The sequence below is a fragment of the Pipra filicauda genome, unplaced genomic scaffold (genome assembly GCF_003945595.2).
Source record: "Pipra filicauda isolate LSUMZ 115617 unplaced genomic scaffold, ASM394559v2 scaffold26_size5592650_pilon, whole genome shotgun sequence".
Classification (NCBI taxonomy): domain Eukaryota; kingdom Metazoa; phylum Chordata; class Aves; order Passeriformes; family Pipridae; genus Pipra; species Pipra filicauda.
The window spans coordinates 3,816,723-3,843,927 of NW_024104387.1; the positions used below are offsets into that span (position 1 = coordinate 3,816,723).

General features: G+C 38.9%; 1 protein-coding gene across 1 annotated transcript in view; it reads right to left on the reverse strand.

Moving 5' to 3' along the window:
* TRIM66 (tripartite motif containing 66) overlaps positions 1–27,205 on the reverse strand; it is a 49,839-nt gene that overhangs the window by 6,467 nt on the left and 16,167 nt on the right. Inside the window, exons 4-14 of the mRNA XM_027737705.2 lie at positions 22,168–22,300; positions 21,428–21,544; positions 19,514–19,628; positions 18,019–18,165; positions 17,775–17,892; positions 15,925–16,820; positions 15,245–15,406; positions 5,149–5,421; positions 4,697–4,925; positions 1,489–1,549; positions 599–773 (exon numbers count right to left, since the gene is read on the reverse strand). Of these exons, the coding sequence (XP_027593506.1) occupies positions 599–773; positions 1,489–1,549; positions 4,697–4,925; positions 5,149–5,421; positions 15,245–15,406; positions 15,925–16,820; positions 17,775–17,892; positions 18,019–18,165; positions 19,514–19,628; positions 21,428–21,544; positions 22,168–22,300 (2,426 nt within the window). The remainder of the gene's footprint in view (positions 1–598; positions 774–1,488; positions 1,550–4,696; positions 4,926–5,148; positions 5,422–15,244; positions 15,407–15,924; positions 16,821–17,774; positions 17,893–18,018; positions 18,166–19,513; positions 19,629–21,427; positions 21,545–22,167; positions 22,301–27,205) is intronic.

Sequence of the window (27,205 nt, forward strand, 5' to 3'; positions counted from 1 at the left end):
GAAACAGAATACTACAATATTATTTGCAAATTTTTCAGTAAACAGCTCAAAAACTCCTGCAAAAAGCCACAAATCCCCCAACCAAACAACAAACAAACGAACAAGAAAAACCCACCAAAAACAAAACAACAAAAACAGTATAGGTTTTTGTTCCCACCAGAAATTCCTCTTTCCTCTCCTCTGTGGAGAGAAGCTTATGCTCGAGACTCCAAAGAAGCAATTGAATACAAGACTTTTAAAAGTCTATTACACCATGATTTCTGGGATTGGTTCCTAAAACTCAAATATACATTCAAGTCAGTTTTAAGCTATTTGTCCTATATTTGTAACCAGACAGGTAAGCCAAGCTGCTTGCTAGAGTATAAAAACACTACAGCTACCCAATCCCAGAGACAGACTTCTCAGAAATGGAAGTATCAGGGAGCTACACAGCAAACTAAAAGCAGCATTGCCTATTACCTCAACCCATCACAGAAGTATCCCAAGATGAAACAAATCAACAAACTTATTTACTGTATAATAACTCTCAGAACTGTGGGTACAAACCAGTAGGATACAGGGGAGAAGGCAAGTCAAACCTCCAGGCAATTCTACTCACCTTTATAGACATACTTGAAGACCGTGTCCCACATTCAATTACGAGGAGGAAATTGCCCTCCTGCTCATTGTCCTGTGGCTGGAGCTTAAACACCGGCAGCTCCCCCACTTCTGATGCGCATATTTTCAGACGTTCCAGTCGCACAAAGGGAATCTTCTGCTCCTTCGGGCCAGCTCTGTAGGCGAAAGGACACATGGCTGAATTCGGCTACATTCCACAAAATTCTGCCCACTCAGTTTCAATACTTTTCACGTGCTGTTATTTGTGCTCCTTTCCCTTTGCAGCTGTGACTCTGCTGGCTAAATGCTGAAAATCTGGACACTTTTTAACAAGCCAATTCTTTAAGAAATGTGAATTCGATCACTTCAATCATATGTGTAAATGCACTACTAACTTCTGTGCTAAACTTTTGCCTTGTTCCATATATTTTTGTTTTAATTATCCCAAATTATGTCATATTTGATACTTTTAAGTGTGATTGGCTTCAAGTAGGAACACAGCATATGATCAAGTTTACTTGAACATATTATCACAGCAGTAGCTGAAAACAAAATTTTATAAAATTATTGAGATAGTATTAGTCCTGTTCCCATGATATCTTTTAGTTTTAATTTAAGCTTAACAGATTTTAATTATCCAAGTGAGATAAGTTTGCAAGTATTTATTCATTCTGGAAAATTACTCAGAATAACAGAAATACATGAATTCACCATTTCTTTTTCATTGTTGTTTTCAAGTTTAAGAGAGTAATTTACAACTTTCAGAACTATTATCTATAAGGAATCTAGTATTCTTTTTAAGTTCTCCATTATCATTAAGTATGACAAATTTTCAAAATACATGCATAAAATTTCACGGCCAGTGATTTTGTATAAAAAAGACTCCTCTACCTGACATTCTGATTGCTTTTCATATCCATTTCAAAATGTTCCTTTTCACAGTCATTGGAATCTGGAACAGAAGATAAGAAAACGAATAAAATATTTATAATATCACAGGCAGATTAGGGTAGAAAGTACTTCAATATTCATGTACTTCTGTCTGGTGTTTAATATGATATCATAAGTGAATTATGGAATTGTTTCATCTATATGTATAGAAAATGTGTATGCTATTTTCTCTTCTGATACAGAGCTTTTGTCTTTCTTTTTTGCTTTTAACCACAGCTTCTGTATGAAATACGAGGAGCCTTTACGAAATATTTTGTCGCAATGGTTTCATTCCCAGGGAATTATGTATGTACACAGCCATGTCACATTCATCCATATACATGGAACAACATAAGTAATCCTCTTTGCTGTACAGCCTGCACTTGAGAAAAACAGACCTACTGAGGTCTGAACCCCTGAGGCTCAGGAAGTCTCTGTAGTCTACAGCCCCATGCTAAGAAGCTTCTGGCTAATTCTTGAAAACAGGAAGAAAATTGTGCCTCCCATCTGCCACCGAGGGACAAAAGTTACACTATAATTCCTTTCTATCCAACGTCTGTAACGTATAAACACATGAACTCAAAACTATCTGTTATATAAGCATACAAGTAGCTGTAGCTCTTGACTAATAGCAGACACAAGAGTAATAAAACAACTTCAGGGAGATGGGACAGCGTAGAGATGAACGCCCCAGTGGATGTCCTCATAGACCAGACCACTGACAAATGTCATAGTAATGCCTTCCTTTGCTAGGAACTGGTTTGACATAGCCAATACTAACAGGAAACAAACCTAATATCATGGTTATCTGGAGACAAGTGAGGGCCAGGAAAACATGCCTTTTAAAAGAAAATCTAGCTTGGGCCAACTGTACCTAACCCACGGCTTGAATGCAATGTGCCTGTAAGGATAGTCTGTTATTTCCAGCCACAGGAAACACAATACAAGACTGACAAGGAAAGGTGCATTTTACATCACACCTAAGGCATTATTCACTTGTGACTGTTGCTCAGGTGAAAGACAGACAGAATTACTAAAGAGCGACTGCACACTGAGGCAGGGTCAGCTCTTGTTGCACATTGTCAAACCAGAAGATGTTCCACTGGTTCTGGATTGCTATATTAACTAACATTTCCATCAGCGACTTGGCCCATAAAATAATAGTACTTATAAAATTTGTGGAAAACGCCAACCTAAAGGGGTTGCAAACACTGGAGAATATTTACTGTTAAAAATAGACCTTAATACATCAGAGAAAGAAAATCTCCCAAATCAATAAGACTGAATTAACTGTATTATGCTTATAAAGGATCAGATTAATGTAATCACAAAGGAAAATAACTGACTAGGGAACTGCTCTGTAGAAGGAAGTTAACGTGGACTTCTCACCACAAGCAAGTCAACCCTCTAGTGCTGCTGGCTGCAAAAGAGAGGAATGCCATCTTGCAGCTTATTACCCGCAGCAAGGAATGTAAAACACAAGAAGCTGATACCCTGGCTCTGCATGGCACCCCAGAGGCCTCAGCTGCAGCACTGCGTTTGGCTGTGGGCAGCACTCCTTAATTGCAGAGAACCCAAAATAGCACAGCAGGAATGATGTGGTTTTGAAAAATCAAACTCCTGACCCATGAGGAGAGACTGAAACCATCAGAATTGTTTAGTCTAGGAAAGAGAAGGGGAGGGGAGAGTGTTTATGCAAGCTATGATAAGAAGTGGCTGTAAGAGGGAAAATGATGAAATTATGTACAATTTTCACCACATCCCTTGTGGCTAGGATAAGAAGTATTTTGTTTTAAATTAGGCTGAAATGTTTAGGTTAGGTTTGATATCAGAAAAGGATGAGTCATTGGAGATATATACCAGAAGGAATGGGGTTTGGCAGCACAGCACCATGAAGCCAGAAAGTCCTACTGAGAGCCACCAGCAGAGATAACCTTGCCTTTGCAACAGAATTCATCTCTCCCACTGCATATGGTGACTGTATCTCCTCAGGTCTCTCCTCAGTGCACACCATTAAACAGGCACAGCAGGATGGGAATTGCTCCCTCCTGATCCTTCCTTGTGAAGAGGGAGCAGCACTGAACTCAACACGCTAGGCTTTCCATCCTATTGCACAACAGGGCCTGTGCTTTGTACAGAGCAAATCTGTAGCATCTGTTATAGACAGTGAGATTCAGTACACTGGGGCTGCTTTCAGGGTGTAGTGTCACACGACCCAGACCAGATATTAGAAAGCTGCTCCTCTTGGAGACACTTGAGCCTGACCGAGACACAGCTTTTTGGGGGTGTACGTGATTCTTACATCTCACACAAATAACTGTGGCATAATTGTAACAATTTGGCAGAGGACATAGAAGAGAAGACAAATACATTTCCTTGGCTCACTGAGCTAGGCCTCCTTTGTACTAATTAGTGTTCTCTGAATAAAAGTATAGCACTGAGATAGAAATATTAATTCATCTTTTATAGAGAAAAGCAGACAAATGTTGGCATAAGTCACGGGATAACAGCTTGATCCTGCAATCCCTTGCTTGCATGAGTAGTTCCATTGACTTTCAGAGTTTGCAGGAATGAGGCTTTATAGTGTAGCACAATGATGTTGGCAATTTGCCCATGAAAAGAGTTAAGTAAAGCCTAATTCTCCATTAAGGCTGAAGAAATAGGTCTTGGCTGAAGGGAATGTTCCACAACAGACAGAGCCAAGCAAAAGCACACACCGCGCAATATATTAACAAAAATTTGGTATGCTACTGATGTGAAGGTCTTAGCAGAAGGCACGTTACATTTGGGAAGTAATTTTTTTTTTTTAATTGAATTTGGACCCTTCAAACCAGCTCTTCAATAGTCATAACTGCAGATCTCATTAACAGGAGTGCTTCTAAGAGAGCTAATACTCCAGGTACTTCACACAGACACACTCGTTTCTGGTTTACAGATGAAGGATGTTACAAATTCAAAGCATATCATTTCTGTGTTTTTTTCCTCCATAGATGAGATCAAACACACTTTTCCATTGGATTAAGTACTCTGATAAAATTTGAAGCTTGCTAGAAAGAACATTTGCATGTAAGTACACTAATAAGCATACTGCTTTGCAATGCTTGCAATGCACAGTGCTAAGAAAGAAAGACCAAAAAAAACCTAAATGAAATAATTAAAAGCCTTGTACCTTCTTCGCTTCTAAGTTGTCTCATTCTGGCATTCACAGGCAGGAAAACACTGTTGCTGAGCAGTTCAGAAGGAGAAGTGCAATGTTGAGATTTTTTGATTGAAAGATTAATAGGTTCTTCCATCACTTTTTGCATAGAAAGAGTTAATTCATTAACTACATCTTGCCCAGCAGTAGCCAAGCTGTTTTCTAGAAGACAGTCTACAGTATTGAAGTCTTCATTTTCCAGCTTCGGGAGGTGGGGGGGGTGAGGGTTAGAAAAAAATACCACATTTTATTATTAGTTTCCTTTCTTTCCATTTTAAGAAAATAATTTTTAATCAGTCTTCAAATACTAGATAAGGAAAACTTTACTTACTGAAAAAGCTATCTTTGACTGATTGACTAACAGTAACATGTGTTGTAAATGCAAGTGGATTCCCTCTCAGTAGAGGAGTTTGAGCCATTCCTACCTTGCATTTGGTGCTGCCCTGTAGTGCATCACCTGGTGTGAAGCCAGCAGGATTCCCAGGGCTCAGGTCACTTGGAGCCCTGCCCAATGCCAGGCTGTAGCTGGGCACTGGTTCTGGTGGAGCATCACAGTCACAAAGGGCATTTGGGGACGGGCCAAGTGTTACAGCAGCTGCACCTTTCACCTGTGGATCAGCCGAGCTGGAAAGCCTTGTTGGAGGTAATTCCATTTCCAAACCGTTTGAAAAGCCCACGAAGCTTAAGGATGCTGAATGCTGGGAAAAGCAAATAGGAAAAAAACCCCAATATATTAATAAACTGTTCAGCACCAAAATGCTACTTTGCTGTCTATAATAGATGAGATACTCTGTTTCAGCTAGACATAATCAAACAGTTGTGTATGAGGGCAGTAAGAACCTATCATAATCCCATACTATTCCCAGAAGTTTTAGATTTTCCACTATTGAAACCAAAAACTGGAAAAGGCGATAACTAGGTTACTCTTCTGTGATTTACAAAGAGTGTCTTCCTTAGATCAGTCCAAGGGATCCTGATTTTTAATTCCTACAATGACTGGGAAACCTAAGCATGTAGAATTCTGTACCCAATTGAACCTTGATACAAACACTACTACCTTCCATTAAGTTATTCTGGAAGAAATAAGATTCAAATCAGAAATTTTATCATTTTATAAAATAACTTTAAATCACTTTATTCAGAAAGAAGATTCAGAAGAAATAAGCTCCAAATATGATATAAGTGGATGAAGCAATTGTTTCTTTTCGTGATGCTGAAAACTTTATGCTACTTAGTGAGTCTGTCCCACTAAAACCAAAGGCATTTTCTCTTTAAATGTTACAGTGTAAATCCAGAAACACCCCACCTGTACTAATGAGGAAAGGATGTACATGTCTAGTTTTCAAAGAAAGGGAATATTTACCAAAGTCTCAATATGCATTTTCTACTGCCTCATGATTTGTCGCTATCAAATCCACAGAGATAGTGTTATGCAAACCAAAGCAAATCCACCCATCTAGGTGACTTCCTTAAGCTGTCTTACATCCTGGAATGTGTGACTGTATTGAAAACAAGACTCTTGCAGTATTGAAAACAAGACTCTTTATGCTTATAAACATAAGCATTCTTAAGTATGCAGATCTGTGTCATTTGAATATGCAATTTTTCCTTTATTTTATCATAGTTCATTGCTGTTTCACCCTTGATAATTGACTGAATATGTCCTTTTCATGTGACTGCAATACAGTAAGTAGCATTCATTGTAATATAAATCAAGGCAATAGAAATGCATTGATTCCATCTGAATTAGAGTTTAAATTCATTGTTGCACTTATTTTTCTGCTAGAGGCCTGCAACTTAGAAGTGAATCTGAGACAGGACCCATTTCCTAGATTTGATTAGTATTTTTCTCAAGTTATACACCGTTTTGGATTTGATACCTTTGTCCATCTTACCCCACAGTGGTGAAGACAGTAGACTAGACTGTCAGTTTTGCCCGTGTAAACTCTACATAATGTCAAAGTCAGTCTCTCAATTCCTCTGCTTGCAACGCACATCAACTATGTGCTAAGAGGACACTCTGCCCACAGACACTAATTTCCACCTAAGGATGCAGTTTAGTCTCTTTTTTGTCAATTTGCAGTAGATGCCACAGTGGGAGCTTTGCCTGAACAGTAACCACTTAATTCAATGAGACAAAATAGCCTGCAGTTGAGACAAAAAAAGAGGTTAACTCTTCTGCAGTGCTAGGGAAGGTTTGTGCCATTCTACCACACAGTGCTCCAGTGAGTCTGCTTTAAACAGCCCCTCCATGTAGAAGGCATCCCAGACAGTACTGGATTTCTGCAGCTAGGATATTGGTCATTTTCCTCCTCTTGAGTCAAATGAACACCCCTGAATTTAAGCTGCCTGAGATATGATAACTTTTTGGAAGTAGATGGAACTTGTCAAAGTTTGAGCTAAAAACTAGAATGCCCCAAATGGAGAAATGCCTTGGTGGAGGCACAATTTGCCATATATTCTGTCTGACAGAACATTCCTAAAAATAATGAGGTTTCTACCCAAGGTTATATATGTAGGTCAGAAAGGAATCCAGCTTTCATGGCCACACCTTCTAAAGAAGTCCACAAAGATCAAAAGTGTTTGTTTGATGTCATAGTTTGCTTGTGAGAGGTTCCCTCACATGCAATGACAAATGTGGCCTATCAAGTCCACATTTTCCTTTTCATTCCATCCCTCTTTTTATCACAAGCCTCTTTCAGATGACAAAATAAACATGTGAATTGTTCCCACATCACTTACAAAAAATAAAATAAGTAGAATTCGTGCTTGAACCGAACAGATGAACTGCAACCAGCCTTGCCTTTTCCTCTCATTTCAAAGTCCACAGTGAGCATTAATTAAATCCCTGTGAGGCAGTTAAATATTTATTTAATCATGTTTTCCAAAGCACGAAGCATCCACAAATTCCTGTCTGAGTCAAGAGGAACTACCTAACACTGTGCTCCACTGGAAATGGGCACGCTGAGGCACACAAGTGGCAGGCACACCACCCAAAGCTCATAGCAAGTTAACTGGAGACCTTCTGGCCATTCACCACTTCTAATCACTACACACACCTTCCTTCACTCCTTCATGAGCACGCGCCGTCATCTATCACGTACTGAGACCTGACCCTGTGAAAACCCTCCGTGTGTGGCTGCGTACACCTCAGGTGAGATGTCAGCCCCACTAAGGCAATGGTGGGATTAGTCCTGGCTTCAGTGACACAAGTTTACTTACTGAGAGTAGTCACTGGGATGATTCCTACTAAGAAAAAAAACAGGAAAAAGAAAAACAGACACGCACATAGGAATTTTCTTACAGCTAAAATTTTCAGGAAGGTGAAATTCAATTACATGATCTGGCTACATCCTTTTTACTCTTCTAGGTAGTATCAGTTTCTTCAGAGATCTTTTTTAGATTATATAAGCCAATGTAAAACCTTACTCTTGCTAAAAAGAAAAAAGAATAATGAGGCCATCAAATTGCCATCTGTCTTTCCCTTGGGGCAAAAGTTAATTTTGTGGTTATTTTAATGATGAAGCAACATTATGATCTTTCAGTGCAAAATATTAAAACTCACAGTTAAGAACAGACACATTCCATCCTGATCCATGGAGCTGCTGTCAAGTGTGAAGTGAACAATGCACTGGGAACAAGGCTCATTAATAGTCTATTAATTCACTCCCTAAAATAATCATTTCTTTTGCCATTAGCAAAAATTTCTCTTTTCCCTTGACAGTTCAGCTAGTTTTTGCAAGTGGGATGCCTTTAAAGAATTTATCTCTATTTTATAAAAGCTCTATTGCTTTTACATTGCACCATTTGAACAACAACAAGCATTAATTATGTTCTTGGGCAGAGGGTGGCTTCAGCTGTAGGTTAATTTTGAACTTTTTGACATTTTAATGTACAGCCTGGCACACTGAACTACATCTGTGACATTATAAATGGAATTCTCATTGTCTCATAATTAATTTTGGTTTGATGATCCTTATAATATAATGGCAGCAGCATCACTACCCCAAAATGCCTTCTACCACAAATTTCTTAGCTATGGTAGTGAAAGGTAAGAAGAAAGAACATGCAAAGTGCCTTCAGAGAACAAAAAATAAACATATGGTTCAGTTCAAATATTTCTTTGATCGCTGTTGCATTTAAAAAGGTCCAGTGTAAACATGCAGCACTAATACAGAAGAATTCTGAGAAGCAAATACTTACCTTGAAACAGTGGGATTAGGATTTGTTAGGATTGTTTTGGCAAAGTCTCAAGGCTGTTGACATTAAGTGTCACAGATAAAGAAAGCTAAAACTAGGAACCGCCAATTCTCTTTGCTATAAGAGAAATAACACGCTGCAAATGGTTGCAGAGTAATGAACGGCTGCTATTAAGTGGAGCAATCCCCCTGGCAGCTCATTATGCTGGAAGGTTAAACAAATGTACTACTCCAATCCAGTTGCTTAACTCACCGAGCACAGCAGCACTGATAACACAGGCTACACATGCTTCCTATTCGTATTTTCCAGTTTCAGAACAGAATCCAAAGGATTTCCTTTCCGTTTTCACGAGTAAAAGAATCCAAATCTTCCTTCACAGTTTGTCTAAATAAACTGGAGCTGGCTTAAAGCAAAGGAGGAAGAGATTGTACGGAGCAAGCAGCATCATGTTTTATTTATCTTATTTTTTTTCAGGTCAGAGGAAAAAGGTTTTGTAAAACTAACATTCTGGGAAATGTACCTAATTGCATTAAGCATGAACATATTTATGCTGTAAACATCTCAATTCTGTAAAGTAAAAAACATAACCTGTTTCTCCAGAGATTTGTAGCACCCTAAATTCCAGGCTCTTATTATTTCTTTCATCACTAATTCCCCTATAATTAATAATAATTAGGGCCCAAAAAATAGCAAGAACAAACCCACTTTGGTCCCAAGCTCAGACTTGAAGTTCTAAGGTTGGATATTAAATTGTTATTACTTCAATCACTAAGTAATCACAACATGCTCTGTGCAATACTAACAAAAAATAAAACCTCTACTCTGTCTGTCAACCCCTCTTCCACAAATTGCACATTTTTAAAGAAAAAAGAAAACAAACAAACAAACAAACCAAACACAGTAGTTCAGTTAAACTATTGCCACCGAGATGGAAGAGGTGTCATTAATAAAGCTTAGGACAAATGTGTTGGGGCAAAATACCCAAAAATGCCACCAACAGCAGACCAAAGTCAATTGCTCTCTCTGACAATCCTGTAGTAACAGTGGCATTGGCACGTCAGAGACTAGAAATTCACGTGCATCAAGTCTGAACAGAGGCTGAGAGGTTCCACCACAAACTGTCACTATGTCAGTCTTGCATGAAATGCCACCACTGCATATAACTGGCCTCTCAGAGTGCTCTGAAGATTGCTCCTTGGATGGTATGGAATATTGTAGGAATTCCCCATTTCAGGTGCTTTATGGTGTTTGAGACAAATGGAGCTCCTGAACTAAGAAGCTGGGACTTATTGCTAATCAAAAAGAATAATACAAAAATCAGCCTTATAGCACTCTACAACATTTCCATGTGCTTACACTTTCAATACTATTTCTGGTCACCCTGTCTCAAAAATAATTTACAAAAACCACAAAGTATAGGGAAAATGGCCAAATATATAAAGGACCAAAGTATAGAATGGCTTTTATGAAAGAAAATCCCGACTCTAGAGAGGCAAGCGATCACTTTTCAGTTTCAAAAAGAAATTTTGAGAGTAAATTCAATATAGACCTATCCAATACTGATATTATGAAGGTTGTGAATACAGAGTGATTATTCACTGGTTTTCCTAACACAAGAACTAGAAGGCATCTGCCTGAACTATCAGGAAGCAGACTTAAAGTAAGCAAACAGAGGAACTTACGCGATGCAAAACTCCGTTGTTGTAGAATAGGATTAAAATGGACTCAAAAAATGGATTAGAAAAATTCACAGAGGTCAGGTCCATGAAGAGCTCCAAAACACAATTCTCTTGGTACAACCTTCAGGTCAGAAAGTCCCTAAAGTGCTGGTTTTCAGAAGATGGGATTGTTTATCATGATTTTATATTTGTCTGTTTCTTACACCCTTTCCTAAGTATCTACTACTGGCTACAGCTATGAATGATCTGTGCAACTCTTCAGTAATAACTTACTAATACAGTCCATGACATATTCAGAGATTCACTTTAAGCAGAAGGTGAACTAATAGCTCAAGGGAAGAGCTAAGGAACTCAAAGGAGCTCAAAAATTTCTAAGGAACATAACCAAACCTGAGTTTGCTAAATACAAATTGCAAGTGCCCAATCTACTCACAAGTAAGCAGTGTCCCAGCAGGCAGAACCACACCCAAGCTGGTTAGGTTTTTAGGATTAGTGGGGAGGGTATAAAATGTTCCACTACCCAGGACCCGACTCAACAGGTGGAAGACAAGGAATCCTCCCTCCCAGAAGTAAAGGTCTTGTTCCAAACTACAGAAAGGGGTGCACTTATGGAGTCTGAGGAGGAGAGATGTCCAGCTGGCCCTGCAACAACACCAGTGTTTGTTGCAGCAGTACCTGAGGCTCAAACTACAAATTTGTGCTATAGATATACAGCAATTGTGTCATTTCTTTACAGCCTTTCGACCTCTTGCTCATCACAACCAGAAATGACAATTAGGTACACACAAACAAAACAGAGATTGCATTCCCTCTATTACTCCTGAAAACACAATTAGGCTCAAAATATCTTATTATTCTCTCCTCTGTTCCAGATTAGATGACCTCTCCAGTCCTGTGTTCAAATTAACAACTCAATATCATACTATGTAAAAGCAACAAGAGGACCATATCATTGCAGAAGGTTGGTAACCCCTTCCACAAAACTGTTAATCTAATTGAGTACTCATTCCTTCACACTGCAACATAGCAATTCAACAGCTTGTGTAAAACTTGTTTGATAGAGCTTGGCACAATTCCCTGGAACTGAAGTGCAGGTATCACCAAAGTTATTCTGAAATTTGTTCTCTGTCTTGCTGGCATTCTTACTGGAGAGGTTGGGTATTTGACAGGCGTAGAGATGGAACAACTCCACAATCCAAAACAGAGGTCCTGGCTACATGATTGAAGTATACCGACAGGGGACCATGAAGAGAAAATTATATCCATTTTGCACATGGACAGAAAAATTTCTTTTCTAGTGTTGTGCTCTTAAAAGGTGCTAATCAAGCCCAAAATTATGCTAAGTGCAGTACTTACATCAAACAATCAATGGTCAAAGTATAGAAACATTTATTCTGCACAAAAAATTAATTCACAGAGAAAGACTAGTTAGAAGAATACACAGAAAGACAGAAAGGCTGACAAACATCACCATTAATGCTCCAAAACCAGTGAAACATATGAAAACACTCCCATTTACAATTGAAGTTACACGTTTAGAGGCTATATTATACACATGCATACAGAGCAGGTAGGCACAGACAGGAATTTCTCTGAACTTCGAGACTGCAGTAGCCTTGGTGACAATGTCTGTGTTTGACACCAGCTAGAAAACTCTATTTTGTACAATTGGAAAGCCAAAACTCTGCTGCACAGTGAAGCCAGATTTAATTTCTGCCCTGATAGGTGGTGAAATATAACACACAGGGACATTTTACAAATGTGCGAAGTGTTTCATCCTTGTTTTTCTACTTCTGCCTATCAATAATCAGCTTTAAATGTGAGGGAAAGAAAACAGTACTTATCAGAATAACTTGAACAGGTGCTCTTGGAACTCAAAAGCTGTCACATGGCACATGAGTGCCTCACGCCACTAGTACTTTTTTGGAATGATCTGAATCGTCTACTTATGATTTCCCTGTTTATGAGTAATGTGGTGATCCCAAACTATTATTAGCATCCACTCCATATTATTTCACACATAAATGTAATCCTGTATTCAGATAATTTATCTAGTAAATCAGTCAATAATATCAAATGCATACCATAAACATGTTTCTAAGTTAATGCATAGATTTTTAATTGCATGCACAATCAAGCCTTGCCCCACTCCAAAACAAAGGAAACCTCTGGGCTAAAGAAAGCTTTTATTATTTTTTTTTTTGACAGATCACTAAACAGTTAATTCAGGTACACACTGCTTTCTCTTTAATGAAAGGATCTCAGCAGACAGAGAATTACCTACTCCACTAGGAATGCTGCACTCAACTGAAGGCTGTCAGAGTTCAGCAGAACTGCAATGAGGCCAAAAGTCCAACACCAATTATTCTCCAAAAGACAGAACACAGTTCTTCTTCAGGTAGCAAAAGGCTTATCTAGCCATTTTCTCTACCATATTTGTCAAGTGCAGTGTTTCAGACTTGTCCACATTCACTTTTTCCATGTCCTCCAAGAACTTGAGAGAGATGAAATGTTCTGAATACAGGCCATATGAGAGTAAATGGTCAAACACCTATGCAGAAATTTTTGTCTGGAGAGGACTGTGAAAAATATTTAATCGGGTGAAACAGAGATGAGAATAGATACATTCCCTTGTTCTTAAACAGGAACCAATCTCCCATTTAAACCTAGATTTAATCCAATTGTCAGCAAAAGCAGTCAGACATCTTTAAACAACATTCATGAAGATTATATCTCAAGGGTTTCCTTACTGTGCTGTTTCCCTTCATCATTTCTAATTCAGCATAGCCAGAGCTGTCAGTACATTACATCTTCATCCCAAACAGCTCATTAGAAGAAATAAATACAAGGAAAGACGGGGTACTGTAGCTGTTGAATGCTCCCATTTCTTGCAGAGGTATCAGAAAACTAGCCAAAAAACCCCAGACATTCCTGTGCTTTCTGCACAAGAGCATACACTTCCCAGTACCACTAGAAAAAAATTCTTTTCTTTTCCTCTAGGAATATCCTCTTCTTGCCACCTCAACTTCTACAGGAACAATTCAGCCCTTCTTCCTTTATTACTCCTTCTTTCCCATCAGACTATACCTCTCTCTCTCTCTCTCTCTCTCTCTCTTGCACATCTACTTTCATTTTCTTCCCCCTTTCTGACTTTTCTTGTTTAAAGTGTTGGGAATAACCTTCTATTACAGGTCCAGAAGACAAAGGACAGCTTCTTTAACTTCTGAAAGTTACTTGGGTAGCATCACCATTCACTTTCACAAATAAATTTGAGGACATGTCTACATTACATGAAAAGTATTAGCTCAGGTTCATGGTCTTACTCAGGTCCTAAATACACATCTTCAGTTTTTACAGTCAGATCCTAAAGTAAAGGTAGCCATATCCTAGAAAATCCACATAGCTTTTCTCAGTCCTGTGTTGTATCCTCAGAGGTTCACATGTGAAAGTTCAGAGCCAAAGATCATCATCTCAGAATCTTGTGACACCATCAGCCTGATCCAGAAATTCCATCACATTTACAGGATTAAGTGAGAAATTTCAGATTTCTTTGTGGCTTTCAAATTTGATTTGCATGCTGCTTTCAGGCCCTCAATAATCATTACCTTTCCATGTCTCTACAACTCCCAAGGGGATCTCCAGCAATTCTCTGAGTGGGTATTGCATCATAAATATGTTGAGTTAACAAAGTTACATACTAAAGAAGAAAAATAATTTCCTTTTTGAGGCTGGTAAGGAAAGACAAGTACTTCCATAATATTCCACACACAAATTCCAAGAGAAAATATCCATGAAAGACTTCTACATGGAACGCAAAACAAGCCATGCACAGAAGTAGCAAACAGATTTGAGCAACCAAAACATAATGTGCTGTTTGGTGTGTTCTAAACAAACTGTACAGAGAAGTAAAAGGCAGATTCTCTGTTTCAAATGCACAGGTGATACCCAGAGCCAGCAAGGATCTACTGATAAGGATTAGCCCTCCTGGTTTTGTTCATGCTGCTTCTTCAATAGTCAGGGCCTCACAGCTGGTGGAAGGATGAAAGCCTGGCTCTATTATGTGCTAAAATATTCTAGAGATACATCAACTATGATATTTCTGCTTATATACAAACAAAAAGAAGAAGTACAATGGAATTACATCCCTTTCAGACAACACACCCTCAGTAATAACTAGTGTTGTTACTTCCAGGGCAACTATTTTGCAGGGTGTTTCTCAGGCCTGATTTCATCAGCATCTCTGACTTTTCTTTTTTTTTTCCCTCCAAATTAACTGCTACTACTATACTAGTTAGCAAGTCCTAATAGTTAAATCCCTAGAGATATAGGTTGGACAGAATTTAAGCAGTGAAGAAAGAGAGGTTCTATTTATTTACCAGTTCATGCTTAACAATTATGCCAGCCAGACCTAAACACTATCAGCTTATAAAAGATTTGCTAATTCTGGCTACAGCCCAGTGTGTAGGCACCTTCACAGGGAGATGCACACAAGGTTAGGCTGTGAATGTCTTCCATGTTGTTGACTTCTACTGTATTTTAATTTTTTCCACCTGATTGCGAACTCCAATGCCCAGTTATATTCAATATTATCAAATAATGTTTTCTCTTCTTAAATTTTGTTTTTTAAAAAAGTTCTTTATACCTTTCTGACTGGATGGAAAGCTGATTGCTGGAGTGTCCTTGCAGGGGAGTGACTGCTGACACTGGCTTCTTCATCTAGTGACTGTGACAGGAAGGGACTATCACTTTTGTCAAGAGAAATGGCAGGCTTCTGGGCATCAGGTTCTGTGGAGCTCTCAGAGACCTACAAATCACAATTAAGAATTGGTGTTTTCAACATCTTAGAAAGAAAAGTGGCAATAAATTTAGACCAATTCACAGCATACACATTATGACAAGCCTGAAAAGACTCTACAACAACAGAGATGTTTGAAGTAATCGTAAGTAGAAAATGAATAAAGATTTCTCTCAAACATTAACAAATTTATAAAAAAAAAAAAAAGAGTTGAAATCGAGAGTGAGACTACTGCAGTCCTGCAGTTTCCTGTTTACTAGGAAGTAAGGAGGAATGATGGTGCTTTTATTCTCTCATATGCTGCTCAACATGACTATTTAGAGTTTCAGACCTTTGGGATCTGGGTTCTTTATGCAGCACTTTACAGAAAATTTTGGCCCAATCTGCATGAGGCATAAAGCCTCTGCTGCATACATATACAAGACAACAATAGAAAGTTCAAACAAATACAAGAAATGTCAAAGGTGTCTCCCATTCTGAGCTTACATTGACTAAACACAATAGGAAAGAATTTTTAGAGAACTTACATGTGCTTCATCCTGGCTTTGTTGCTGCACTGGGGCTGGCTGCCTTACTATGTAGTTGATTTGACCAACTATGGTCTGTTGAACGTGCTGAGGTGGCTTGGCTTGGTTCAGCTGCAAGCTGGACTGTCCCTGGGCCTGAAGAAGAAGTTCCAGATCCTTTTTCATCTCTTCCAGTTCAAACTGGTGGTGCATGATGTCCAGGCTCTGTTGGATGACTTGCTTGTGGGTGCTCTCACTCTGACCCGATGGTGGTGATGGCAGAGACAGCTGCTGCTGCTGTGGGGGCGGCTGCAGCGAGTGGTTGGATTTTATCTTCTGGAGGTGACCGAGTTGCGCTTGCCCAGCCGATGCCTGCAGAGAAGCCTGTGTGCGGAACGGCTGTGGGTGGCTCGGGTGAACTTGCTGAGCCTCATGGGACGCAACAGCATAACCCAGGGGTGCAGTTTGCTGCAGCTGCTGGGGTGGTAAGTGCTTCCCCATCCTCCCAGATGCATTCTCCGGCTCGGACCGCGACTGCTGTTCCAGCCCTGACTGCGTCAGCTTCACGGGCTGGGGGGCACCCCTTTGCTCTTTGTCCAGTTGCTGCTGCAGGCTGTACTGCAGAGGGAAGTGCTGCTGATGCATTTCGGGAGGTTGTCGAAAATTTTTATGGTGGTTTATGTCCTGGTAAGAAGGCTGAGCTTTGTCTGGGTGTGGAATGCTGAGGCAGTGTGAGCAACACACAGGTGCAGAACACTGAACTGCGGGTGGAAATGGATGTGCCTGGCTATTCACAGGCTCCAGCTGTGGTGCTGATGAATGGTGCCCATGGTACAAAGAGGTTTGTAACCCTTGAACATTTCCACAGAGTAGCATATCTGAGTGAGAAATGTGTCCACCTTCCATTGTGAAACCTCCTGGAAAAAAATGACAAATTTACTCTCTCCAATGGTCTTGACAAATTTACACGATAAAAATTGGAGACAAGGAAATGACCATCATTCACATTTCATATATAAAAGATACTAAAATATCCCGTCTAAACAGTCTGCCAACATACATTCAAGACAAATTTTTCAATATTTTTCAGTGATTTCAAAGCATAGCAAACTCCTACTGATGTCAGTGGAACTCATGGTTGAATTACACAGCAAACACTTTGAAAAATTGACCTTACCTTATTTTACCTTAAATTATGGATATGGCTCATACTTTCATTTTTTACTAAAGGATGAGCTTATCCTCTCATCCATAAACACAGGTACACAAGACAGCTTCCAGGGTAGAAAGTGACAAAAATAAGAGATTGATATTGCACAGGTGAGACTCATAAAAGCTAGAAATAGAAGTGACCTATGAAATGATCTTGTCCATGCTTTTAGTCAAAAGAAGATTACTCCCTGCAACACTTTTGATAGTGTTTTACCCCATTTAGTTTTTAATATGTTAAAATGGGAAGAGAACTGATCTTTTAGATCATTGATCAGTCTGCTGAACTGAATTTACTGTAAAAACCCACAGCAGCTGGGAAACAAAGTCACAGAATGCACATCTGTTATATAAATAATTATTATGTAGTCAGTGTCCTAAAGTCATCTCTGTGTCCATTAATTGTAAGTGTCTCAAGATTGCTCAGGTCCCTTGGCCACTAAGATACTAAAAGAATCTGACATGTAATGATGTCTTTTAATAGATGAATTGATATAACTAGAGGGAAAACAGCTCAGCTACATTAGCATTTCTTCAGAACAAGACAAGACTTTCAAAACTGGATGTCAAAACAAAAAAAGGAGAGCCCTTTCAGGAAAGTACTGTATTGTCTATATCTGTGTAGTCTAGCTTTGGGCACTTGCCTAGTATATTTTTCTTACCCATATTGGATAGTTGTTTAGTCCAGTAGGAGGGATCCCAGGTGAATCTGATCTTCAGAGGAGGGCCTATGTCTGTGTTACAGTTTGTCTCTAATAAACGCTGGATCTGAAATACAATCTGGTGACAAATCAAAGGATGATGCTTTTATTCACAATTATAAGATCATGAAAAATGTATTATTTGAGAAACATGAAGTCCTTAAAACAGTTCTCACAATTACTGCCAAATAAGTATTGCTCTTACCAGTTCTTTACTGAAGAGAAATGGGATGCTGCTTTTACTGCACACAGCCCAGCTGATGAAGTTCTGAACATGTTCTACCTGTCTGCCTAAAACCACAACGCCTTGCAGTTGTTGCTCCAATTTCTGCTTCCTTTCACTGGTGATCTTCTGTTAATAATGTGAATCAGTAGAAGACAGATGTCAATTCTTCAAACACCCATATTGCATACAATCACTGGCACTGCGTTATGCATTATTTCCAGCAATACTGTTGTTTAGGCTCTTTTTAAACCAGCAATCATAAAAGGAAAGAAAATCCTACTCAGGAGATATGTCTGAATTCGGGAAGAGCAATGACTTCCCCAGGAGCAAACAATCTGCATTATTCTGGCCTCGATTTAGCAGATTAATGTAACCCAAGAAAGCTGTAGAAGTTGGATCAAAATTGCACCTGGACCACTTTCTTTGCTCTTACAATACACAACAGCAGAGACTCCAGAAAGAATACACAAGAGGAAGCATGCACCATTTCCTCGGAACAGTCTTCCGGTCTCCATGATTTAGGGACCACAAAAACGGAGTCTACATTAGCAGCCTCGGTGTATTTTTCTATTAATTTCTCTAATTGCTTTTGAACCCATGCACAGCATATAGCAACTTGGAGTTTCACACTTATTCACCATTTATGTGAAGAACAACCTGTCCTTGTCTGATTTGAACCTCGTACCTGCCAATTCCATCCAATGCCCCCGCAATGCACTTCAACTGAGCACTGCAAATGCATGCACAGTTCAGCTGTGGTTATAGATAACTCAGACAAACACTGAAATGTTGTCAAAATACATGAACATTGAATTTACTTAATGCTTAAAAAAAGATAAAAATGATAACATAAATTCCTCTTTGCAAAGCTACTTAGCTGAGTAACCACATTTGAATAAAAATACATAAGTTTCAAGGTAGCCAGCCCATGCTGAGTGCCTTGCCTTTCCTGTACCTGCTAAAATGACCCAAGAATAAGCAAGAACTGGAAACTCTGATCAGCAATTTTTGTGCTCAGTACATTTCAAAATAAAATCATATATATATATATATTTCAACTGGATTCCAAAAATTGAAGAGTTAAAACTACTGGGTCTGTTGCAGAAAGCAGACCAAAGAATCATTTTTGAAACAGGATATTAATTCTGCTGCTATTGGGCTTCTACGAATTAGACATTAAAAACAGAAGCTGGTTTGTTTTGTAGGTACTCAAAAGGTGCACACATATTCTCTGTAAATGCATTAGAAAATGTGGTTGACTCATGATAAGCAAACATTTTGTCACTTCACCCTGAATCTTTGTCAACTATTGATTCTACATAAAATTCTGCAGGAAAAAAAAAAGAAAAGAAATATTTGAAAATATAAACAAAGGGGCAATAGCTCTCACAGTCTATATTCTTTCCATTGGCACTGGGGTTAAATTTAATTTAGTTTAATTTCCCAAGGTATCAAATAAACTAGCCTTACTTACTTCAAGTTGTTCAAGAAGGATGTTTGTTCGTTTATCGATTTCATTCATCAGAACCATCTTGGCCATTTTTATTTGGTTTTCTACTTTTTTGTACAAATGTTTTACTTCAAGCAACCTATGGGTAAGAGATACACATGCCTGAATGAGTCAACTGATATGTCATTTATTCATAGTTTGGTAGTTATTTGTTACAAGAACTGATTTAACTGTTGATGGAAATCCAATGCAAGTTGTATCATTTCCCATTAGTTCTCTCACACTTCTCTTTAAACACAGAATTATAAAATGTTTTGGGTTGGAAGAGAACTTCGAAGGTCTTCTAGTTCAAACCCCCTGCAATGAGCAGGGACATCTTCAACTAGATTAGGTTGCTGAAAGCCCCATCCAACCCGGCCTTGAATGTTTCCAGGGGTGGGGCATTCGCTACCCCTCTGGGCAACACATTCCAATGTTTTACCACCTTCATCATAAAACTGTTCCTCCTTCTATCTAGTCTAAGTCTACTTTCTTTCAGTTCAAAACCATCCCCCCTTGTCCTATTGCAAGAGGCCCTTCTGAAAAGTCTGTCCCCATCTTTTTTAGAAACCACTTCTAAGTATTGAAAGGCCACAATAAGGTCTCCATGAAGCTTTCCCTCCTCCAGGTTGAACAACCCCAGCTCTCTCAGCACATCCTCATAGGTATTCCACCCCTCTGATCATCTTTGTGGCATTTCTCTGGAACTGCTCTAACAGGTCCACATGTTTCTGGTGCTGAGGACTCCAGAGCTGGACGCAGTACTCCAGGTGAGATCTCACCAGCGTGGAGTAAAGGGACAGAATCACCTCCCTCGACCTGCTGGCAACACTGCTCTTGATGCAGCCCAGGATACAACTGGTTTTCTGGGCTGGAAGCCCACATTGCCAGTGAATGTCCAGCTTTTCATCCACCAGTACTCCCAAGTCCTTCTTCAGGGCTGTCCTCAATCTCTTCATGCCCCAACCTCTCTTGATACCAGGGGTTGCCCTGACGCAGGCGCAGTACATTGCACTTGCCCATGTTCAACCTCAGGAGGTTCACAGGGGCCCACTTGAGCTTGTCCAGGTCCCTCTAGATGGCATCTCATCCTTCAGGCATGTCGAGTGCACCACTCAGCTTGGAGTCAGCTGCAAACTTGCTGAGGGTGCACTTGATCCCACTGTCTCTGTCATTGATGAAGATATTAGACAGTACTGGTCCCAGTCTGACCCCTGAGGGACACCAATTGTCTCGTCTTCATCTGGACATTGAACCTTGACCACTGCTCTCTGGAAGTGACATGCTTATGCTGATTGATTCGCGCAAGCATCATGCCAAGAACAGTCTTAAGTTCTTTGTCAACAAATACACACAGAATACATTCAAAAAACTTCCACTTTATACTAGAGTATAAACAGTACAAATAGATTTGTACTCTTTGAAGGTGTTTGAAATGGTTTCATTAATGCCAAAGAGAGATCCAACAGCTACTAACTGCATAACCAGTAGCTGAAATCCAGTTCATATAATTAAATATTTTCATTTTTGTATTAGTCTTGACTGCATTGCAGCTTGTTTTCAGGTTTCTTTAAGAAATAAGGTATTTTAAAAATTATCTTTATTCCTAATATTTTCAAATTCTAGTTCAGAACCAGATTATACCAAAAAAAAAAATCTTATCTCTGAAGTCAGCTGTCACATGCCTTATAAAGACTACGGAATCATGTATTACAATACCATGACTTGTCAGCACCACTCAAACACAAATTTGATATTTTTAATCTTCCTATTATTTCCTATCCTCCAAGAAAAAAAATATAGCAGCTGCACTTAATTCTGTTAACCTACATTTAGTGAAAATAATATTTTTGCAAATCACCCACTTTCATGGGTGATTTAATAATGCATAGCAATTACCTGTCTTCAATCTGTTTAGCTGAAACCTGAATCCCACTTTTTTTCTCTTCCACTTTGGTTACAACATTTTCCAGAATAACTCTCTGGTTTTGCAGAGCTTCCTCAAGATGTCTGAACCTGTAAAAGAAGGGGAAATTCTCACACTATGTTTTTCCATGTTCATAAATAAACAACCTATCAGTTGATGAGTTTAGGGGACCAGCTGCCTTAATACCTGTCTGGACGTGATGCCCTGCTTCTTTTCTACTACAGGTGCTCTCTGTGGCAGCTGAACCTTATCAAACCTCATACAGGCAGGCTCATGTCACAAAACATATCCCTGTCTATAAACAATTCCTTACACGGCTCACACACTTCCACAGGCAAGCAGCATGCTTGAGCTTGGTAACTCAGGTCTTGTACAGTCATGAAGTCCCTGGTAGAGACAAACATAAGAACTTGAAACATGCTCAGAATAGAGTTCAACTTGTGCCTTTGAGCACAGTCATGAGGAACTCTCTGCATACACAGCACCTGGGTAGACAGTACAGTTGGAAAGGTACACAATGCTGAGAGCAGGGAGTGCCCCTGTGAGGGGGCTACACCACCTGGACATAAGACAACTGAACTGAGTTTGCTGTGGCTTGTAAGTTCAGACCAGCCTGCAGCATCAGCTGACAGGAAACACAGATGAAAAGTCTTAGATACCAATTAGCTACAGTTTTAGCCTTGATTATGATTAAGCAATGAGCGTGTGGTACCTGTGTTCCTTATGCTCTGCCAGAAGGCAGCTGCGGCAGGTCAGGGTGTCGCAGGTCTCACAAAACAGCCTGAGTGGCTCTTGAGTGTGCACTGGACAAAATAAGGAAAACTCGCTTGCTTCATCTTCAGTTGCTGAGGGAAATAAATAAAACAATGGTGTCATTGACAAGGACTACTGTTAGGGTTCAGAAAAAGAGTAACCAAACTCACAATTGTATGGAAAGTCTTGATATTTTTAAAAGGAGCAGAACTGGAACCATCCGATTATATGAAGCAGGGATTGTTTATATTTTTTCCTGGCCTTATATGTCCTACAAACTGAGCACATCAGAGGGGGTCAGAAAAAGAGGCATCAAAACAAATTCATATTGTCCTCCAAATTCTCATGAGTTTTAAGTATCTCTCATGATTTGGTGCACTTGCCTCACAACTTTGAATGCCCTGGTCTGGCAAATCACTCAACAAAACTGGACTGTAAAATGTAGAATTGCAAACATATTATATAAACCTGCAGTCACAGCAGAAGAAAGGAAACCTTTTGTTCTTAAAAAGTCATATGAGCAATTGTTTCTCAAATTTGTGTTTGGTCCAATGCAGTTTATAAAGTTCAGCAGCTAGGGTTGATATCAGGCCCTAAAATCCATTTTTAAAAGGATTTTCTAAAGAGTAGTGTGATGAAGAGTAAGAATGGACAGTGGATATGCAAAGTGGAAGCATTGCTTCTGTACAATCTATTCTTGCCCTCTTTCCTGAAGGGTAGAATTGTTTCAGAAAAAAAAAAAAAAAAAAAAAAAAAAAAAAAAAGAAAAGCTAAACTATGGCAAAACAAACTCTGAAATTAGATATTCACAAGTACATCTACATTAACAGTTAAGGCCAAAGGTCTTTTCTTGGACCCAAAAAGCACAGATTCCAGAGCCTAATTTTATTAACCAATGTAAGGACAGGCCATCACCATTACTGGTGAAAAATATTGTTTTCTCAAAATGAACAGAAAGCACAAGCTCGGGTACAGTGACAGATTTATGCAGGTCAGTGTTCAAATCCTGTGTCCACAGAACCATCAACGTTATTAGCACACTGGAATACATACAGGGACAACAAGAAAAATCACATGATTGGATCCTCAGAGTACTCCAACAAAGACACTATCCCATTATTGCTTATCAACACGTGAGAAACTAAATAATGCAATCATTAGATAACAAATATTGATAAAAACTTAAAATTATACAAAAATATTATTTATGTATCATTTGCTCATAGATCATCCTCTCATCCTGTAGCAAAATGGAGCCTTTTATGGAATCAAGCTTTTGAAGTGATAATATTACAATAACAAACCCACAGCATACAACAAGCTATACTGACTCAGTCACTTCAAACTGGAAGAAGTGACAGAGAAGCCACAACAGAGAAGTAGAAAGGCTAAGAAAATCTGATGGCTGACAATGAGAACGAAAATAGGGAGAAAATCCGTGCCACGCTCTAAAACAACACATCAAATTGCCTAGTTTTGAGATTGTTATCTACTCTAAATATTTCTAAGAAGGTTGATTTATTTCCTCCAGTTCAATTGACTTTCCTTCCGCCTTCTTAACAATGTGCAAGAAGATAATTTGTGGCAGATTAGGCTGAGATTTTATGTAACAGCATTACATAGTTTACATTGTTATGAATTATTTATTGCAGTATCATGTTTTATTCTTTGGGGAAGTTTATTGGTTTATATAATTATTAAATCAAATGCTAATAGATAGCATTATTAAAAGAGAAAATTAGATTAGATTTTTTTATTCTTCTCCAGTACTTTCTTCTAGCAAGGTATAAACTGAACTCACCTTCAAAGCAATATTTTTTCCTGATTATATTGCAAACGTACTTTTATATTAAAACCTGCAGCTGCCATTGCAAATAATATGTAACAAGGAGGTTGTATAACCAATATATAGCCAATATGGATGTCAAAGACCATCTTTTCCTCCCTTATAGGATCAGATTTTACATCTTAAAAGGAAAAGGAAAAGACCATAATAACTATCTCAAGATTCATGGGTTGGAAAAACCTCTGGAAGTGTTTAGCATCTACAAAGCATACAAGCTGTTTTTCTGAAAACTCAAGATCAAATTATTCATATTAAACTCCAGCTTATGATGAGATGCTGTCTTTAAGGTCTGTGTATAATGAAGCCTAGTCACAATCTTATATAATGATTTCTCCATTTTTCTCTCTGTAAAGGGTTCTTTACCCTTTGGTGATTGTAATCATCCAAGAGAAATCAGTGGGATTTCTTTAGTACCATGTCAGATTTAAGAGACAGGCAGATTCCAAATGCAAACTAAAGATAAAATCAGTGTTATCTAATTACAACACAGACCCACATCCTCTGCCACTAGTAATCCCCTGCCTCAATTGACATGTCAGTGAAAACTGCCACTGAGCTGTGGTATTCTTGACCTACTTTACTTACACTCTGAGCAACACTCTTCAGTTTAAAAATAAGTTTAATACTTAGAAATCAGGTGCTAAACAAGGGCAAAAGCCTGGTTTTTTCTAGAAACATATACCTTGACCACAACTATCCATGTTAGTTTCTTGATAAGAACCTCATTTGATGAAAAGGGAAAGCTCAGTTGCCCTAAATTCCGATAATTCATCATTTGAGTCACCATTTTCTACAGCCTATATTTTCTTTATCTCAGGTGTATCTCTCGAATAATTAACAGAAAGTTTTCAATCTCTCTTCCTCTAACCAGTTCATGTCAACTTTGGAAAAGCAGTCTCATCTTAGCTAATACAGTTCTCCCTCCACTTGCATAAATCGCAATGGCTCAAACTTTGATTTTGTAGGTTCATGCTTAGCCTTGAGAGACTGAAAGAAAAGGATAGTATAGCAAAGAGAAAATTATTCAATTTGTGCACTAGCCTGTACATAGCTGAGATGTCAGTACCAGATCATTTACCCCAACACAGTTTTGACAAAAGGATTGTTTCTTCTCAGTTGCAAAGCACAAATTTCCATATAACAAGGAAAGAGTCTGTACCTAATGTTCTTTTGAGAAAGCTGGGACTAAGGGAGCTTCTGGTTTTGTGACTTTAAGCAGTTCAAGAATTTTGAAGAACTTTGAACTTAACTAATTTAACTTATTGCTAGTGTTAATACAGAGCCCTCCAGTGAAATGTTCATTCTTCAGAGATTATTCCTCCAAGACTGCTGCTTGATCTGCCACAAAGCTTTGGCTCATGATGCCAGCATCTAGTTCTCCAGTGCTCATCAAATTCATTCCAGAAGCAGATTTCAAAATTTTGACGTCTTGTGGTCACAGACCCAGAAACTTTTCAAGGCTTTTTTGTTTTGGTTTGGTTTTGTTTTTTTTTTGTTTGGGGTTTTGGGTTTTTTTGGAGGGTTTTTTTTGTTTTCAGTTTTTTCCTAAGTCTCAGGAAACATCAGTGTGTGTGAAAAACAGTAAGTAGTACAGTTTAACTCATCTGTGAATCACCTCTCATCATCTCTTCATGTTCATAACCAGCAGTAATTGTCTGGCACTCAAAAGAGAACTGCAATTTTTGATAGTACCTCTAGAAGTGGTTCAGCTAACAAGAACACAGTAGAGCAACTACACAACATATAAGTGATAGTGGCAAACTGGGGGGGGGAGTAGGGAGATGGGAATCACAGCACTGTCCAGTGTATGTTATACTTCTGGTTTTATGCTTAAAAAACAAGGTCTTGTGGTAGAAGTTCAGTAACACTCTTAGCTAATCAACTGGGACTCAGAACACTCCCAAAACTTTCCATTCCGGCTCTCAAGAAGCACATTCAAAACAACGAACTCTAACTAGCACATGCACACATCCCCACCTCCAAGCTACCAAAAGGCTATGGAAGTGATAATAATAAAGTAGTTTCATAAAGATGTTTCCAAAAAGAAAGCAATTTCCAATACCAATACTTCTTGGCATTTCCAATACCAAGAAGCCCTCTCAGGGAATCCCCTACCATCAGTAGTCATTTTGTGGGCCTTTATTTAGACTCACAAAGGATGAGACAGTAGACAAAATGAAATCAGGCTACTTTAAAATTGTTTTCCTCTTATAAAATATCGCATTTTTCTGGCCCAGCGCAGTCCTGCCTCTCCCCATGCCCTTAGCATCTAAATACAAATTTGAGTGAAGAGTAAATTCTCAAAAATTGGATGAAGTTGGCACACTGCTCTGCACCACAGCCTCAGGAGTCATCAGGCTAAGGATGCTGCTGGGCATCCAATTCAGCCATTCAGCTGTGTGGTCTGGATCTCACTCAGCAAGCAGTGGATGGCCCAGGAAGGAAGCAAGAGGATGTGCCAGTGTCACTGGAAGGGGAATTCTGTCAGAGAGCTGCAGGCTCTGCATGGCAGGGGGTGATCAGATGTATTACACTGAGCACAGATAACACGAAAAAGCAGAAAAGTCTCCCGGGGAAGCCAGGCTCCTCTAGTTCTGTCACTCAAGGAAGAAATTGTTTACCAAAATTAATAGAAATAGGGATGATTAGTGAGGGGTTTTTCCTACTTTACTTCACTTCAGATCCAGGATATCTTACATTTTTCGGATGACAAAAGAAGGTCTGGCCCTTGTAAAGCAAATTGCAAATGATAGAACAGTTTAAAGGTGCAAGATCTCTCAATTGTTGCAAGGGTTTACAAAGAAGGTGACTTGTTCAGAAGCACCTTACACAGAATGAAGATAGCAATTGAATCTCAAAGCAGAGCATGGTTTATTTCCAGAAGCCAAAAAAAACCCAAACCAGCAGTCTAAGCTCAAGTATTTGCTTTCTTTGAAGTATTCTCAGGGGATATCTGTCCTAAATAAATAAAATATATAATAATAATAATGCACAGATTACATTCCAAATAATTTTTTGTATTAACTAGCCTATATGTGCACTACCAATCCCCTTGTTCATGGGGTTTTTTTCAGCATATAGAATTTAGCACTAACCTAAAATTCTTTCTCATCTTATGCGTTTGCATCTTTTTATTTATATACCACACACA